General features: G+C 41.2%; 1 protein-coding gene across 8 annotated transcripts in view; it reads left to right on the top strand.

The window, feature by feature from the left end:
* Window positions 1-17,083, top strand: part of Ccdc191 (coiled-coil domain containing 191) — a 70,586-nt gene that overhangs the window by 4,603 nt on the left and 48,900 nt on the right. For 3 of the 8 annotated variants that reach the window (XR_015632675.1, XM_087575832.1, NM_001427765.1), the window contains exons 3-7: window positions 4,011-4,152; window positions 8,325-8,462; window positions 9,716-9,894; window positions 11,299-11,522; window positions 15,642-15,795. Coding sequence is in view for 4 of the 8 variants with exons in the window: in XM_087575832.1 (XP_087431958.1) it covers window positions 4,011-4,152; window positions 8,325-8,462; window positions 9,716-9,894; window positions 11,299-11,522; window positions 15,642-15,795 (837 nt within the window). In the remaining 4 variants the exon portion in view is untranslated. The remainder of the gene's footprint in view (window positions 1-4,010; window positions 4,153-8,324; window positions 8,463-9,715; window positions 9,895-11,298; window positions 11,523-15,641; window positions 15,796-17,083) is intronic. The other 5 variants (XR_015632676.1, XM_087575834.1, XM_087575833.1 and 2 more) reach the window with 2 other exon arrangements.

Raw genomic sequence — 17,083 nt, 5'->3', positions numbered from 1 at the left:
GGAGTGAAACAGTCTGTACAGCGTGGTTTAGGTTAAGTGGGTGGCTAAAGTAGGATTGTGGGAATGCTGTGATAAAAGGAGTCAGTAAGCCTGGAGACTGAGATGTCGGTGAGCATCCACAGCGGCGGAGAAATCACTTAGAATCAGGCAGCCGCTCGATAGCACTGACACAGAATTCCATGATGTACAGTTCATCTTACCCTGTCTGACTCCTCTCACTCCACTACAGCCTCCTGCTTGATTGGGCTTTCTTATTCTAGCACTGCATGCCTCTTCTCCTCTCAGGTCTTTCTCCTTCCCCTCCGTCACGCAGGTGCTCCCTCTGCTTTCTTACTTGCTGATGCCTCAGCCTGGAGTATCTATCTGTCCTTTCTGAGACATGATCTAGATCCTTCCCATCCATTCAGCTTTAGATACCCCAAACCTCCTTCTATAGTCCAACCCCATCCTTGAATAATTTCCTTTAGAATTCTGTTATATACACTTTATTGATAAAACATCAAATACATGTTCCTATAAAGAGTGATTTTTAAAAGAATTGGAACGTTCAAAAACATATGAAACGTTCACATATGAGGATATGTTAAGCTCCTGTTTGTATTGTCTGATCTTAATGAAATGAAGGGTCATGTTGTAGACACTATTTCTGCTATCTGTAATGATTTGTGGAATATGCATAAGGTATAGGAATAACTGAGATAGTGTTTTGTAAAGGAACTTTCATCGAACATAGTTACTAACTAGTAAGCTTCTTCTTAGGGCTGGAAAAATAGATGACTCAGTCATTGTTAAAGCATTTGTTTCTGAAACATGACAACCTGAGCTAGAATCCATATTAAAGGCAAGAGATGGTGGTGGGTGTAATTCCAACCAGGTAAGCAGGTGGAACCCACGGACCCTCTGGCCAGCTAGCATGGCCTAATTGGTGGCTCCAAGCCAATGAGAGAAAAGCAGTAGCTAAGGTTGTCCTCTGTCCTGCGTGTGCGCGTGTACGCACACTCGCGCAAACACACACGCACACACACACACACACACACACACACACACACACACACACAAATAAACTTATTTTTAAATCAGTCTGTCTTACTTTAGAACTGCTCTTGAATGGATTACTATGCAGATGGCATATGGAACCAAAAACAAAAACTTGAACTTTCTAAGAATGAAATGTTTACTTTTGTTTCCCCATAGTACTCACTAGATTGCTGGAACAGAGCTAGAAGAGAATTACTGAAAGAACAGATGATAAATGGACACAAGCTACTGAGATACAGACTAGACCCCTCTTAGCTCTCATGTATTTATTCTGGGGGACAGAGAACGTAAGACAAAGCACTGCAGACATTACCTCTAATCCTTAGTGTCGTCAAGTACATGTTTTAAACGCTTGCTTTGTTAGAACTGAGCAAACGTTCTGTTCCATTCTGTTGTCATTTCCAAACCCTTTGCTTGTATCAAGATCACTTTACTCATAGTTCTCAAACTCCGCACCACCTTCTATTAAGAACCTATACAGGGCTGGAGAGATGGCCCGTGGGTAAAGGCACATGCTACCAAGCCTGACCACCTGGGTTTGATTCCTGAAACCCCACTGTGGAAAAAGAGAACTGATCCCTACAAGTTATCCTTTAACATCCACCCATACATATAAATAAAAAGTAGACAAATACATGTATGTAATAAAGTTTTTAAAGAAAACCTATACAAATTTCCAATGAAATGACATGTCATATAGTTCTCTCTTGTATTCATAGTCTAAAAAATTTAATCAAGTCTATAAATCTGTTATTTCTTTTTCTTTTATGGGTATTAGTTTAAAATTAAAGTTGATAGTTTTATTTGTGCTTGTTTACATGCACATGCATTCAAAGTCGTCTTTCTTAGAACTTAAGGGTAGGCCTCAGCCCACATAATCAGAATCAGTGCATCCGCCAGTATATGCCATAGCATAAAGGCAGACAACGCCTGGACTGTGAGAAGTAATGTGGGAACAGGTCCAAAGGGACTGCGTCTCCTTTAAGTCTGATGGTTTGTTTTTCTGTTCCATATCACTCCTGTTCCACCTCCAACCCCTCCTGCACCCAGGTTTTATCCTTGGATTCTAAACTTTATTCCTGTGCTGACATCAGAAACCTAACACAGGCAACATGAGAGTTAGATAACTTATCCTATGGCAAGTTTTTACAAAGTTATGACCAAGCTCTCTCTACCAAGGGAAAGAGGCAAAGTCATTTCCAAAGTAGGTCAGGAACACACACACACACACACACACACACACACACACACACACACACACACACACACAGAGTAAGTAGTGCAGGTACTTGGAATAAGTCTCCAGTTATTCTTCCTTTACTAAATATTTCTTGGTTAGTGAGTGCTAGCATGAATCTGATTGCTCTTGTGACAAAGAGATCAATTTCTGCTAATGTTCTATTTGGAGGCTATACTAGAGAAAGTATATTGTAAACTGATAAAAGACACAAATTTGGAGCAGATGAGGGAGGAGAACCAAGAGGAGGAGGTTATAGTGGCTGTAGAGAAGCCCTGCTGTGAAGGTGACTTTTAGCAAAGGCTAGGGGGAGGGAAAGAGTGGGATGAGTGTTGGCAGGAGAGACATGCAGACAGAGGGATGGTAATTAGTGAGGCCTCGGTGTGGTATGACGACACCCTAGGAATGTTTCAGGATAAATGTACAAAGGGGTCAGTGTGGTTGACACAAAGTGGGCTGGTGAGACGAGGGCCCAGGACCTTGAAACACACTGTAAGGATTTGTCTTCATTCCAACTAAAATATTTAAGGGTTTTATGATGCAGCTCTCACTTGGAAAGGAATCACTTGCTGTGGTAAAGGCTGTTCCAGAGAAGCTGTTGGGAAACTCTCATTCCTTGGACTGAGGTGGTGGCTGTGGAAATGATACCAAGGAACTAGGCTATGAGTATACTTTGAAAATAGAGTCAAAACAGTTTCTAACAGGTTTGAGGAGAGAAGAAAGGGGTTAGAGAGACAAACAGAGACTGAGAGACAGAGGTTGAGAGACTGATTTTAGGTTATAGAAGACGCCACAGTTTTCGCTGAAGAACTAAATCATGAGTTATCAGTGGCAGTCTGAGAGTAAATGCTCGGCAAGAACAAGGGAATGCCTGGGGACACACATGCTGGGGATTACCGATGAAGTAAAATAAAATGTTCCCCACTCCGTCCAAAGGCTAAGGTGTTTTGCTCAACTCCAGTTCTCTTCCCCAATCCTGTGAAGTTGGTTGTGCTTTTATTGTTGAATTTAAACAGTCTAGATGACTACAGTGGTGTCCATCTACCTCAATTTATCAAACTTGTGGCTTGCTTAATACACAGTGAAATTTAAGGAGTCAGCCCATGATTCCTGTTCACTTACAAGTCTCAGTGGCACATAAATTGATATGAGATGTTTGTTCAGAATAAAATAGGTTTCAGGATCCTGTTGCCAATGCTCCAAACAAAACTTACCCTAACGTGGACAAAGGAGGTAGTGGGGTAATATTGAAGTATATCACGTGTACATGAATGTGTCACAGCGAAACACATTTTTGGATAATTGATACATACTAATAAAAATAAATATTCATTTTATTTATTGTGGTATGTGTGTGCACGTATGTGTGTATACAGGCAGATATACATCTATGTGTATGCAGGCACATGTGTGGAGGTCAGGAGTCAGTTCTCTCCTGCTGCCTTGTGGGGCCCAGGGATCAAGCTCAGGTCATTAGGCCTTTGCACCAGTGTCTCTCATCAATCTTGTTTCCAACTTACCTAAGCCTAAACAGCGTTCTTAGAAACACTGGGAATGCCAGTTAGAACTTGGCCAACTGCAATTTAACATTACACACAAAACTAAAATATTGCCCAGAGTTTCAACAAAAATGGGAAAATTAAAGAATCCTACTAGTTATCAGAAAAGCAACTGTTTTCTAACCCTGAACAAGGTTACTATCATCTAATGAATTTTTTTTCCTGTTATTCTGAAGAGAGTAGAGAAGGCTTCAGAATTTGCCATTTCAAATACATATTCTACCAGAAATGCAGATTTACCTGGAAGGTTTTGGCGACAAGCAGTAGATCTGGCAACATGTGAGCAAACAGAGTATCATGATGACGTCTATGAAGAAGGTGAGAGGGTGCATTTTCAGGTGCGGTGTTAGCAGTTCTTAAAGCTTTGCTCAGAACTCACTGCAAAGCCCCGAGTGAAAGCTGCTCTCATCCTCGCTCTTAACCTTTGCTTCTCTGAGACCCTGCTTATTCTGGAGCGAACTCCATTACTATGTGTAAGGCCATCTGTAAAGATTTGTGTTTGACTCTGTGTGTGTGTGTGTGTGTGTGTGTGTGTGTGTGTGTGTGTGTGTGTGTCTGTGTCTGTGTCTGTGTCTGTGTGTCTGTGTGTGTCTGTGTGTATGTGTGTATGTGTCTGTATGTGTGTGTGTCTGTATGTGTGTGTGTCTGTATGTGTGTATCTATGTGTATGTGTGTGTGTCTGTATGTGTGTGTATCTATGTGTGTGTGTCTGTATGTGTGTGTATCTATATGTGTGTATCTATGTGTATGTGTCTGTGTGTCTGTGTGTGTGTCTGTATGTGTGTATCTATGTGTATGTGTCTATGTGTGTGTGTCGCACATCTATGCATGTGTCTTCATATTGGTGTCTGCATGTTTATAAAGATGCTGACGGAGGCCAGAGGTATCAGGTTCCCTTGAGCTGGAGTCACAGATGGTTGTGAGCTGCCTGGTGTCTGTGCTAGGACCCGAACTTGGGTCTCCTGCAAGAACAATCTTCACTTTTAACTCTAAGTCATCGCCCCAGTCCCACAAGGTGGTATTTAAAGCCCACTGTGTTTCTGGAATTTGAAGCAGCCACTGGCAGGAGCAATTTGGTATAATAGTTAACTGTGAAGGGTGTAAGGTATTGATTGGCCCTATGGCACAGATGGTGGCATGTTAACTTGATCTGCTATTATACTAGAAAATTGACCTCTAGTTTATAAACCAGTTCAGTTCCTTGTGAAGAGGCTCTAGAACCAGTTCAATTTTCTGGCCTCCTCAAATCTCCCTTCCTCTGGAATTCAATATTTTGATTACTGAGTTACTGAACTGCACTTAGGCATTCAAGGGCTTGAGTGGAACCAGCAAAGGAGACTGGGAAAGAGTTTCCAAGGGAGGAGGGAAGTCAGAGGACTATGTTCTTCTGTTCGGATTATTCGTGTTGTTTTCAGCTACTTCATTAATTTCTTCATCTATTCAATGCATACATATTTAAGTCTTATTCTACCACATTAGACACTAAAGCATTGATTATGAACCGGAAAGCAAAGCTGTGCTTTCATGGATTAAGCACTCTAGTGTGGAGACAAAGAAGGAAAAACAAATTATCAGGTAGTGATCTATTCAGAGCATCCAAGGTAGAGGGCAAGTGGAGTCAGAAGCTCAAAGTACAGACAAGCTATTCTACATGAGAAGCTGAAGGGAAGCAATGGAGCTAGTGCTCCAGTAGACATGTTCATAAGGCATGAGCAGGAGACCACTGTACGGGCACTGCTGGCCTGGGAAAGAAACTAGAGTTTATTCTGAGCATAGTAGGGTAGGACAGAATTATAAGAGGCCCATAATTTAGATATAGGAAAAGTGTAGTATTTGGGGGTAGGAGCTGAGGGGAAGTAAACTGTGGGAAGCTGCTGAAGTGGGGTAGGTGAAGTAAAGCGATACCGATTAGTCTCAGGTGGTCAGCAGTCAGACATAAAGGAGAGCTGTGCTGTAAAAAGTCTTGCCCTCACCTTCCACTCCGCCAGCGGCCATACCTGACATACTTTAAGAGCTCCCAGAAACCCTAGAGCTGGAGGAAATTGTTATCTTCTCCATTTTCCAAGCTTTCTCGACCACAAACTTTTTTTTCCTAGGAGACAGGTATTTTATCACTGTAATCCTACTGTCTGGAGAAACTACTAGGTCCATATCTGCCTGTGCTGGTGCAGAAAGGCATGCTTTACAGAGGTCCGTTCTTTATTCTCTTCTCATCAGCTGCATTAATATCCTGCCAGAATGTCCCCACAGCTGCGGGGGACATTCTGTGACATCTCTGCTCTTAGGTGCCTGCCTCTCTCCATCCAGTGTGGGGAGCTGTGTAGTATGACTTCCAAAGGAAGAAAGGATTCTCCCTTGGTTCTTTTAGAACTTCCTAGTAAGCCCTTCCTGTGAGTGACAGTCAGTAGACCCAGATTGTATAACATACAAATCATATAAAGGTATAACTTGTACACAGGTTAATAATTATCAGCTCCCTTTCCCTGCCTTCTTGTAGCATGCTTGCTATATTACGTTTCTACTGTAGTCCCCATGAGTTACCTTCCAAAACCTCTGGTGGATGTCATCTTTCCTAAAATATCTTCTCCTGTATTCACCTTTGTTTTTGTGATGATATGCGATGATACAACCCTGAGTGTTGTGATGAACTGAGGTGAATGACCAATCGTGGAGGCAGCATTAGGCTGTTATCTGGGGGTTGCTTGAACTTGCTACAGTGACAAGCAATCAGCCCAGTAAATGAGGTGGCAGCTAATCTATTAACAGAGCAGTAGTGTATCTGGTGTGAATGTGAGGGACAGAGAGATCACTCATATCCCAGGAGGAACGGCATAAGATATCACATAGTCTTATTAGCTACTTAAACAGAGTGTAATTCAGAGCTTAGGAATTATTTCTGGAATTTTCCATGTGACGTTTTGGACCTCTGTTGACTTAAGTAACTAAAACTGTCCAAAATGGAACTACAAATAAAGGGCCACTATTACCATTTGTTTTCTCCTATTTTAACTTTAAAGACATTTCTTGACGTCAGTTAATATATAGAAATACCTAATTGTGTGAGAACTATGAGATAATAGTAACAGTGGTAAAGATAATGCGAAAAGTCAAGTTTTTATCTTTGAAATCTCCGTGCCCTAGACTGACAAGCCCTTTGGTAATGATAAAAATGACAAAGTTGGTGCTAATGGAGACGTATAACTTTTCACTTATTATTTATTTATTTGCTTGCCTGTTTGTTTATTCTTGCATGCATTTACACACACACATAGCATGTGGTTGCCATCAGAGGCCAGAAACCGATGTCAGTCTCCTGAGCTGGAGTTACAGGTGGTTGTGAGCTGGCATATAGGTCCTGAGAACTGACCCAGGTCCCCTGCAATAGCAGAGAATGCCCTTAACTACCGGGCCATCTCTCCTGCCCCGTGAAGGTTTTCTAAAGCCACTGAAATGGCAGTTGGCTTTTAACATCTGACTTCCTTTACACACAGGGTCTCTCCTTCCTATGTAGCTTTCCTGTTCTACCTTATCTCTTCAACTCCTAAAAGGTAGATTTCCTCGGGGTTTTAGTTGTTGCTTTGTTCCCCTGATAATGTCATCCTCTTCTAAGGCTTAATATACCGTCTGTATGCCCACAACTCTCACATTTGTTCCTTCAGTTTGGACCCATCCCATGAAATCTCGAGTGTTGTCACCAATACCAAATTCCAATTTGGTATCTCTCACAACCCTCCTATAGCTTCTCAAGCTTAGAGTAGTAGACAAAGTACCTAGAATGGCATCAGGACTCTAAACAAAAGAGTTTCAGCTTCAGGACATTTGAGGCCAAAGTATTGTTGTAATGGGGAGGCTGTCTTGTGAACAGGGTGTTTAGCAGTATCCTAGCCTTGACACATTAGATGCTGTTATCACGTCCCCTGATTGTGACAATCCAACATTGCTGTACATCAAATGAAGGGCAAGACCATCCCTTGTTGATAAGCACTGCTTTCAGCCTGGTTTGTCATCTCTTATATCTTACCATTTACTCCCCCCACCGTGTCCCTCTCTCTCCCATTCCTCCAGCACATTGCCCTCCTAGTTAACTTCTCTGGTCCTCTAGACACTCATGCAGTAGGGCCTTTGAACTGTCTTTCCCCTACATGGTACAGTATTGCCTTGTATAGCCATATGGTTCATTCAAAACCATCCTGTGGCCCAGTATCTTCTACTTGACCCCTAATCTACTACTACAACACTCAGTCTCCATTTCTTGTTTCCCTGCTTTGTTTTGTCACATTCATTTGTCTTTTTCCCTTGGTTAGACTGTTGGGTTCATGGTGGTAACATTTTTCTGTCCTATCTGCTCCCTGTTATATTCCTAATACCTAAAACAGTATTCCCAGAATGGGTGTTCAAGCACCACTCTGTGAATGAATGAATGAAAACAGCAAATACAAGAAGCCTGTAAGTCACTGAGATCCTAAAAGACGGTTCTGTTCTACTGACAGCTCAGGAGCTAGTCAATGAGTGGCTGGACAACAAACTTAAACAAGAATTAGCAAGTGATGGAGAAGGGGAAAGCACGGTGCTGAGCAGCCCCCCTGTGCCAGATGCCCATGGCCATTTGAAGTATGACAGATTTGATGGTAAGAACTTGCCTGGTTCTTCTAAGCTTTAACATCTAATGGATGTTTCTAAGAAGTATTTTTTATCGTTGTAAATAATAAATGATACATTTGGCTTATATATGTTGGGTTTATCTTGTAAGTTTAATTTTTCTTGATTGGACATAAATCCCCTTTGCTATATCCTCGGTTAGTAAGTTCCTATTGCTTTTTAAAATTAAAATATTACATTATTTATAATTTTGCCTATAATTTATATAGCAATTAAAAGTATCTCTTGCCCTTATATCATCAGATAACTATTTCCTTTGACAGAGAACACACATATCATTTTGTAATTATAAAATGCTTCTTAGGCTTGGATTCATTTTCATTTACAAGAGGGGCTATTTCTCTTCTCAGGATGTTTCCTTTCTTTTCCTCTTTTGTACAAAGCTAGTGTCAGACAGATTAAATAACAGACTTGTGAAGGATCTTCTGCTGTACCTCAAGGGCTGGATAGGGTAACATGGTAGAGCAGCTTCCCACACCTGACTCAAGCCAGCCCTGCTGGAGCCAGCTGATGCAGTCCTCCTGCGAGGACTACGGAGCCCCACTGGGGAATCAGGCATGAGCTCTGAGAGCTGGAAGACTGCTTTTATGTCACCGAGTCTAACTGGTCAGTATCCTCGGTCGCTAGGCAAACCTACTGCACTGTACTAAGTCTACACTGCTGTTCAAATAGCTTAAAGTTAAAGACTAACCATGCCAGCCTGGGTGAGGATGTGGAGAGCTGGGACTCTCCACAGGCCTCAGGGGAGGTAAAGATGCATCCCACTTTGGATGGCAGTTTGATAGTTTCTTTAAAAGTTTAGTGTGGAGACATAAATGTACCCATAGTATAACCATTCTCTAGCATCTAGTAGAAGGAACTAGGGGCTAAAGCCAGGGTTAATGCATACTAGAGAACAAGCTATACCTCTGAGCTATAGCCTAGGGTCAATTGAGGGTTGTTTTTACCCAAGAAAGTTTGTGAGGTTGTTTAGGTTAAAGTCATACCTTTTGGATCTGGTTGTGCAGAAGCGCTTAGTGACTGGGGCAAGGGCAGATCTTGATGGATGGAGCTCTGTGCTTTTATCTGAAAGTAACCACTGTGTGGCTGGGGGCCACACTCACCCACTGCCATTACCAGTTCCTGCTTGTGAGACGATCATAGTCTTGTAGTTTTTTGGAATTTTTATGTAAACATGAATATTATTTTTTTAATTCCCCTTTTTTTGTTTTTTCACTCCCAGATTTATGTGGCTATTTGGAGGAAGAAGAGGAAAGTGCCACTGTGCAAAAATTTATAGAGCATCTGCTCCATAAAGAAGTGGTGGCTTCTGAGGTGGTGGAAGAGCTTGGAATGAAGGAAAACCAAGGCAAGAGGCAGCAGAAGGACCCTCGTCTTACCATGGAGATGAGACATAAGCAGGTGGGAGGGAAAAACAAAATTAAAATGGATAACAGGAAGCAGTCTTTGTGTAACACATTTAATAAGCTTAAATAAAGACTTAGGCTTTATTATGAAAAAGGGTGCCATCTGTGGTTTGGTAAGGAAGAATAAAAATAAAATATAAGAACTTCAGAAGAAAAATAATTCTCATAAACTGAGAGTAGGAAACAATTTATTTAAGAAATAACCAAAATTAGAATAATAGATTTTGACCAGTTGAGAACAGAACTAAACTTTATTAGTGTGAATGTGGCGTTTCTGATTATAAATATGTAGATTGCATTTGCTCCAATTTGGTCTTTGAATGGTGACATTAATATATTATCATGAATATTCTGCTAGATATTATAAGGATAATTCTTTCTAGACAACTAAAATTCACTCATTTTGTGATTATAATTTGAAAAGGAGGACAGATCTGAATTAAATCTAGTTCAGCTGTTTTGAATTGGAAAGGCATATGGGAACTTTCCCTCTTCCAAAAGGAATAGGAGGTAATAGAGGAAAAGGCCATCTCTGCCTTGCAGAGGAGTTAGTTCAGGGAACTCAGAATGACCGTGTCTGTGCCATGTGACAAAAACGAAGACTGAAGTAGCACTCATAGCTACATATGTATGCTGTCCTTTTATAACACTAGATTTCTAATCACAAATTCTGAATAGTCACTGTTTTGAATCGTAAAGGTGTACCTAGCCAGCCATGGGAATGTTGAAGCGATGGGAAGGTGTTGGATCCTGGGTTGGCAAAAGGAAGGAGGGAAGGTTCAATAAGACATATGCCCATTGTCTATGACTCTTACCACAATAGAGGGTAAAGAAGGGAAAGTTAAGAGAGGAGCCAGCCTTTGAAGAATTAGCATTGAAAGAAATGAATGTGCTTATTCAGAATTATCCACAAAGGTCTTGCTTTTGGTTTCTAATGTGGGCACAGTTGCTGACATTCTTAAATAAGGACAAAGTGAATAGAGCCTGGTAGTGTTCACGAAGGCAAGAAATTTCTGTTCTGCCCTGATCGGAGCCACCCTGATGTATCCCTATTCTTTCTTAAGTGATTGTTAAAGTACAGGGGGAAAGTAGTCACATATACCTGGGATAAGCTTCAGAATGGGAACTCATTTCCAAGTAAGAATCCAACACGTGGGCTCTGAGCCCTTCCTCGAACTCAGCTTACCCATCATGCAGTTCATCGCCAGGTGGTGAGAATCCTCGCCTCTAACTGCTTGTAGAGCTTCCTACTTGTTTTCACTCAGGAAACAAATGAACGGTTTTGTTTTTCCAATAAGCTTTGGGGTCCTGGGTGAGAATGTTTCAAATCGGTTGTGCTCTGAACTTCAAAATGTGTCCTAAGTGTCTGCCTGTGCACTCCACTTGTGATTTCTGAAAGGTCAAAGAAAACCGCTTGAGACGTGAGAAACAGCTGGAGTCCCAGAGAGTGGAAAGTGCCCTGAAAAAAGCAGCCTTCTTGGAGGCTCAGTGTCTAGTGCAAGAAGAGAAGAAAAGGAAGGCTCTGCTGGCCAAGAAAGAGAAGGAGGAGATTCAGAGAGAGATGGTGAAGCTTCGGAGGGAGATACTGGAAAGAAGGCACACAGTGGAAGAAGCGTGGAAAACGTAAGCCCGTGTGATGTGCAGTGTGGAGGGCATCTGCTTAGGCAAATGCATAGGAAGTACTCTAGAGTGTTGGAAATGGACTGCCATTGCACACACTCGACAAGATGCAGACCTCCTTGCCTACTTAACTGTATCCATCCAGTGCATTTCCTCTCCTACTGTGCCACACCAAGCTTGCCTGAGGCCTGAGATGGATGTGTGACCCCACCGAGTAGCTGTGGCCTTGTCTTGTATTGCTGCGCATTTTGGCTTTTTAAAATGTTTACCAACAGGGTTGAAAAGACAGGTTAGTGATTCAAAAGCACTGAATCTTTTGAATCTTTGTTTTTTTTTTAAAGATATATTTATTTATTATATATAAATATGCTATCACTGTCTTCATGCACACCACAAGAGGGCATCAGATCTCAGTGCAGATGGTTGTGAGCCACCATGTGTTTGCTGGATTTGAACTCAGGACCTCTGGAAGAGCAGTCAGTGCTCTTAACCACTGAGCCACCTCTCCAGCCCAGAGTGTTTTTCTAAGTTCATCTTCCAAAACCTATGTTAGGGAAGGGTCAATAAGACATATGCCGTTCATAACCACCCCTTAATGCCAGCACCAGGCAATCTGGTGCCCTCTTCTGGCCTCCACAAGCACTTCACTCACATGTACAAACCCACACAAGGCTCACACATACACACATTATTACAAATAAATCTTTTTAATATTACCAATACAATAGTACAGTTGAAGGTCTTTACTCCTAGAAGCTTGTCATGCCTTTGAATTATATTTTTAGGATATATTCTTAATTAGTAATTTTGTAATTAGTGGGTGAAGTGGTATAGATTGCTTGTGACTCTTAAAACATTGCCAAATTACTTTGCAAGTGAATTGTACTTGTTGACAGTGTCACCAGCTGTGGGCCAGTGCACCAAACTCTTCTCTCTACTGGGAGGTGTCATTTTCAGTATTTTTTCATGTTTAATAGGCATCATAGTAAGTGGTTTGCATTCCTTTGGTTGAGTAAGATTTTTAAAGGTGGAGCATATGCCCTCTTCCTTCTGTGTGGTTCGTAATTGTCCCCCATCCTACTGTGAATTGTGCTAGGGTCTTATTTTCTCATAATCATACAGCAAGTCACTGCCTGACTACTGCTAAAGAAGAATGCCTGACATAAGAGAAAAGTAACAATAGCCCTCACAGGATGTAGTACCTTACCCATCTTCATGTGGGAAATGAGCTTCTCAAGTGAGGTAACTAAGGTATTTTTTCTGAGGAATAGCACTGATGCGTGAACTGCAAAAACCTTCCAGCAACGTGACTGAAGTCTCTACAACTCCAAGCCAGAGAGACCTATTAGGTAATCCTTCCACCCTATCAGGCTGTGCAGCTTCCCCCCTGCGCTCCTGATTGCTCTCATTCTGCCCAATTTCAAACAGCTCAGCAGTGGACGTGTGCTTCACTCCCTCAAGTGCCGGGCTCAGGCCTCCTCCAAATGCTGTTCTTTTCAGAAAGCAATCACCAGTGTTTAGTGAGTTCTCACTGAGGTCAACCCTGCTTTTCAGATTGCTCCCAGGCCTTGAAAAAATAGGCTGACCTAAAATAAATTGTGAAAACAAGTACCATTTGATGGTAGCAGGATGCTCTGTTCAGTTCACAGTGGGCACTCAACACATGCTCTCTGGCCAGTCATTTCTTGTCACAGTTAAGTCGTACCCGTGGTTATAGTGACACAGATAATGAACTCTGCTTCTAGGTGGATGAACTGATTTGAACTTTCAGACAGCAATTTGGTAATAAATAACAAGAGTCATCAAGTGGTATTTTTCTTTGACCTAGGAATTCTAGTTCTAGAAAAATTGCCCTAAGAACTGATCAAAAATGCAAAGATTTTTATACATCGATAATCAAAATAGCAGTATTAATAGTAATAAATAATAGATTTACAAAATTAATAGACAGCGATTATGCAATGAAGCAGGATTGATGTGTCATAAATGTTTATTTCTATGTAGAAATATGAATGGCTCTTCTACCTCTCCAATATTCATAATTAATCAGATATTATTTTCATGATAGATATATATTCTGAAGTTATTTTAAAATGCAGATTCCTGTTCTGGAACTGTATTATGTGCTTATTTATTGACTTGTGGCACTTGCAGTGTCACCAAGAGCCTTGTGTCTGCAGTCTGCCACTGAGCTCCATCCTACATCCTATAGCTGTACTTATTTAATGCCCCATGACATGTTGTTCCTTTGTCTCATTTTTAAGTTACCCTGCATCTGCTTTGTATCACAAAGTATTTCCTTAAAGAGATTTATTAATTACAGAAAAAGACCAACAGCTGTGGGGATAGAGAGATGGCTCAGTATTTAAGTATATTTCTTGGTCTTCCAGAAGACTGGAGTTCAGCTCCCAATACCCACACTGAGATGCTCCTCAACCACCATAACCCCAGCTCCAGAGGAGCTGGAACGCCACTGTCCTTTGAGGGCTCCTGTTGACAAATGGTATACATTCAGACAAGGACTTAAATAGAAGTAATTTTAAAAATCATAAATAATAGATTAACACCAGATAGTCAGCTTTAACCCAGTGAAACAGTCTAGTATCACCAGTAGTAAGACATAACATTATATGCCTCCTGTATAATAAGTAAAGATGAATGACATCATGTCTGTGTTCTAGATTCTTCTTTACTTGAATTTCTACAGCTGAAAAGCTCCTGAAACCCTCGTGCCTACGTGAGCTTTCAGAACTGACTCCTCACCCTCTGCTCTGCACCACTGAGAGCATATGCTTTGTGAGCACATGTCTGAGATTAGTGCCAATAAAAGACAATGTTAGGAGCTGGGGTGTAGTTGACTTGGTAGAGTACTTGCCTAACATGCACAAAACCCTGGGCTTGGTCCCCGGAACCACATGAAAACAGTGGCACATGACTGTCATTCCCCATTTGGGAAATGGAGGATAAGGAGTTCAAGGACACCCTAGGCTGCAGGAGACCATCTCAAACAAACAAAGGCAAAAGTCTATAAGGTCACGTGAGTCAGCAAGTGAGGGAGGAAGGCCTGCAGAAGCACAGGGGATGGAGGGTTGGAAGATTCTCTAGTTCCATTTTCTCCTTAGTAATTTTTGATTCTATTAAATTTTCTTCCTAGAAAGCATGTAAAATCCCATGATAGGAATTTCAGTCCTTCTTTACTTATGGGTTCATTTGGCCCTCGAATAAGAAGAGATACAGGGTGGGGAGATGGCTCATGGGGGTAGTGCTTGTTTCACAAGCCTGACAACCTGAGTTCAATCCCCAGAACCAACTAGGAAGAAAGAGACTCCCATGCCAATTGAAGTGCCTAGGCAAGACAGACCTTACTCGTTCAAGAAAGAGGGTCTCACCGAATAGGAAGTACATTTGAATTTTATCTAGCTGAGGTGGTGGTGTCTTTTCCCCATTGGCTGTGGTCCAGCCTCACAGTCTTTTTCAGCTGGTTCGTCTGAAGAGAATTGTTATGAAGAGTATGGGAAAGGAGTTGCTGCTCAGGGAACAGGATCACTGGTCCAGACCATCAATTCCTCGGGTAGAGCAGTGGATTTTAGTGTAAACTAAGGTTTTACTAGGTGGGAAGGATTAACAAAATTTCAATATTGTATTATAATTGTCTTATAAGATGGCGAGATACAAAGATTTATTTCTTGTCCCAAATACAAGGTTTATAGTATTTGATAGTAAAAACTAATCCTAGTCTTTTCTAATCCTAGCACTCCTTCAGCAGGATGGGTAGCAAAGATAGGATACATACCCTAACTAAGAAATGCAGTGGCATAAACAAGAGAGACCCTGCTCAAAACAAGGTAGAAGAGAACCAGTTCTCAAACACAGAAGAGAGAACTTTATCATTATTAATAGACAAACTTTGATCAAGGTATAGCTTAATAGTAATGTCAGTAAAAATGCTTCATTAAAACATCTACTGGTCTATTTATCAAAATACATAATTTATTTTGTTTATATATTATAAGTTTTTTAAAAGTCACCCTCCTCTGGAATACTCAGTGTTCATTCATTCCACTGTAGTAGGCTATAATTATTTCTTAAATCTAATAGCTATTTTTAAATTGTTACTAATAGAGAAAAGAAAAGGCAAGAAGAAAGTTCTCAGAGGAATGCAGAGAGAAAAATGATGAAAAGTGCTCACATACATCTGGGTGAGGAAAAAGTTGCAAAAGAAAGAAAAAGAGAACTAAGGGAGATACTAATCCGGACTTTCAAAGAAAATCAACAGGTGAGAATTGCAGTGCCTCTCCATTCAGCATCCCGTAGTATGAAAGACAAGATGCTCCATCAGAGATGGTGGGTCACACCTGTCAGCCTGTCTCATGTGAGGCTGAGGCAGAAGGATCACAAGTCTGAGGCCAGCTCTGGCTACATAGTGAATTCAAGCATAGTTGGCGCTCCCTGGTGAGACCATATCTCAAGAAAATAAGAAAGAAGGAGAGACGGAGGGATGGAGGAAGGGAGAGAAAGAGAGAATATGAATCCTAAGTCAGTGAGAACTCATCTTAAATATGTAAATGGGCCCCACTGTTCGTTCCCTGCTGCCTGCTGACCTGGAGTACAGGTCAGTGCATCAAGTCTATGATCAAGATGTCCTTCCATACTGTGCTGGTGTGGGTGAGTCTCCAGGGAACTGAGACCAAGCTAAGGATTCCTTCTGAATAACTTCCTTAGAATAGCTTTTAACTCTGCTTTTTGGTGGTGTTTGAGCACTGGGCTTCTGCTTTGATGGTGTCAGGGGTAGTCCTGCCTGGGTTGTGCAGACAGTATAAGAACAAGTCACTTGCCTTCTGGTATCTGAAATCCAAACAACGATAACTTATGTTTCTTCTTCTCTTGCTAATGACCTATCTACTTTTTATTTTTCTTTTCTTTTACTTTATTTAGAAGAACTTTTATAGAAACAATATCTAATGATTTTCTAAAGCTTTTAAAATTTTATTTTTAGTCCCAAAGAGCGAGCATAGTAGATGGTTGAATTATCCATTAAGGAAGGTTACTTAGTCCTTTGCAGCCATAACTGGCTAACTTTATATTGAGAAGTGCATTTGCTCCGCATCAGTTCCTTGGGAATTGCTGTGACCAAAGTACCTGACAGAAGAAGAAAATGTGAAAGGAAACTGCATTTTGGACGATGGCTTCAGAGGGCTCAGGTCATGACCCAGGCACTAGTAGAGCATCATGGCGGCAGGAGCATTCTATAGAAGACAGGTGTTCACAGTCAGCACACAGGAAACAGAGCCAACGAGAAAGTGGTCAGAGATACACCCTCAACATTCTACCCTACTGACATTTCTCCATCTATTTCCCAACTCCAAAACTGTCTAGGATTTCCCAAAATCACACCACCTGCTATGAACCAGACATGCAAAACATGATGCCTCCAGGGGACATTTCATACTCAAACCATAACAACTTCTTATTTAAGCAGCTTTTTCAATGAAGGGCAATTGATCAAAATATGAATTAGGGATTATAACATTTCATATAAAATGAATTACTTGGCAGATTTGTAA

This window comes from Rattus norvegicus, chromosome 11, assembly GCF_021556685.1.
Source record: "Rattus norvegicus strain SHRSP/BbbUtx chromosome 11, alternate assembly SHRSP_T2T, whole genome shotgun sequence".
NCBI classification, from domain to species: domain Eukaryota; kingdom Metazoa; phylum Chordata; class Mammalia; order Rodentia; family Muridae; genus Rattus; species Rattus norvegicus.
The sequence above is the reverse complement of the archived record's forward strand: the minus strand, read 5'-3'. Positions and strand labels throughout refer to the sequence as shown.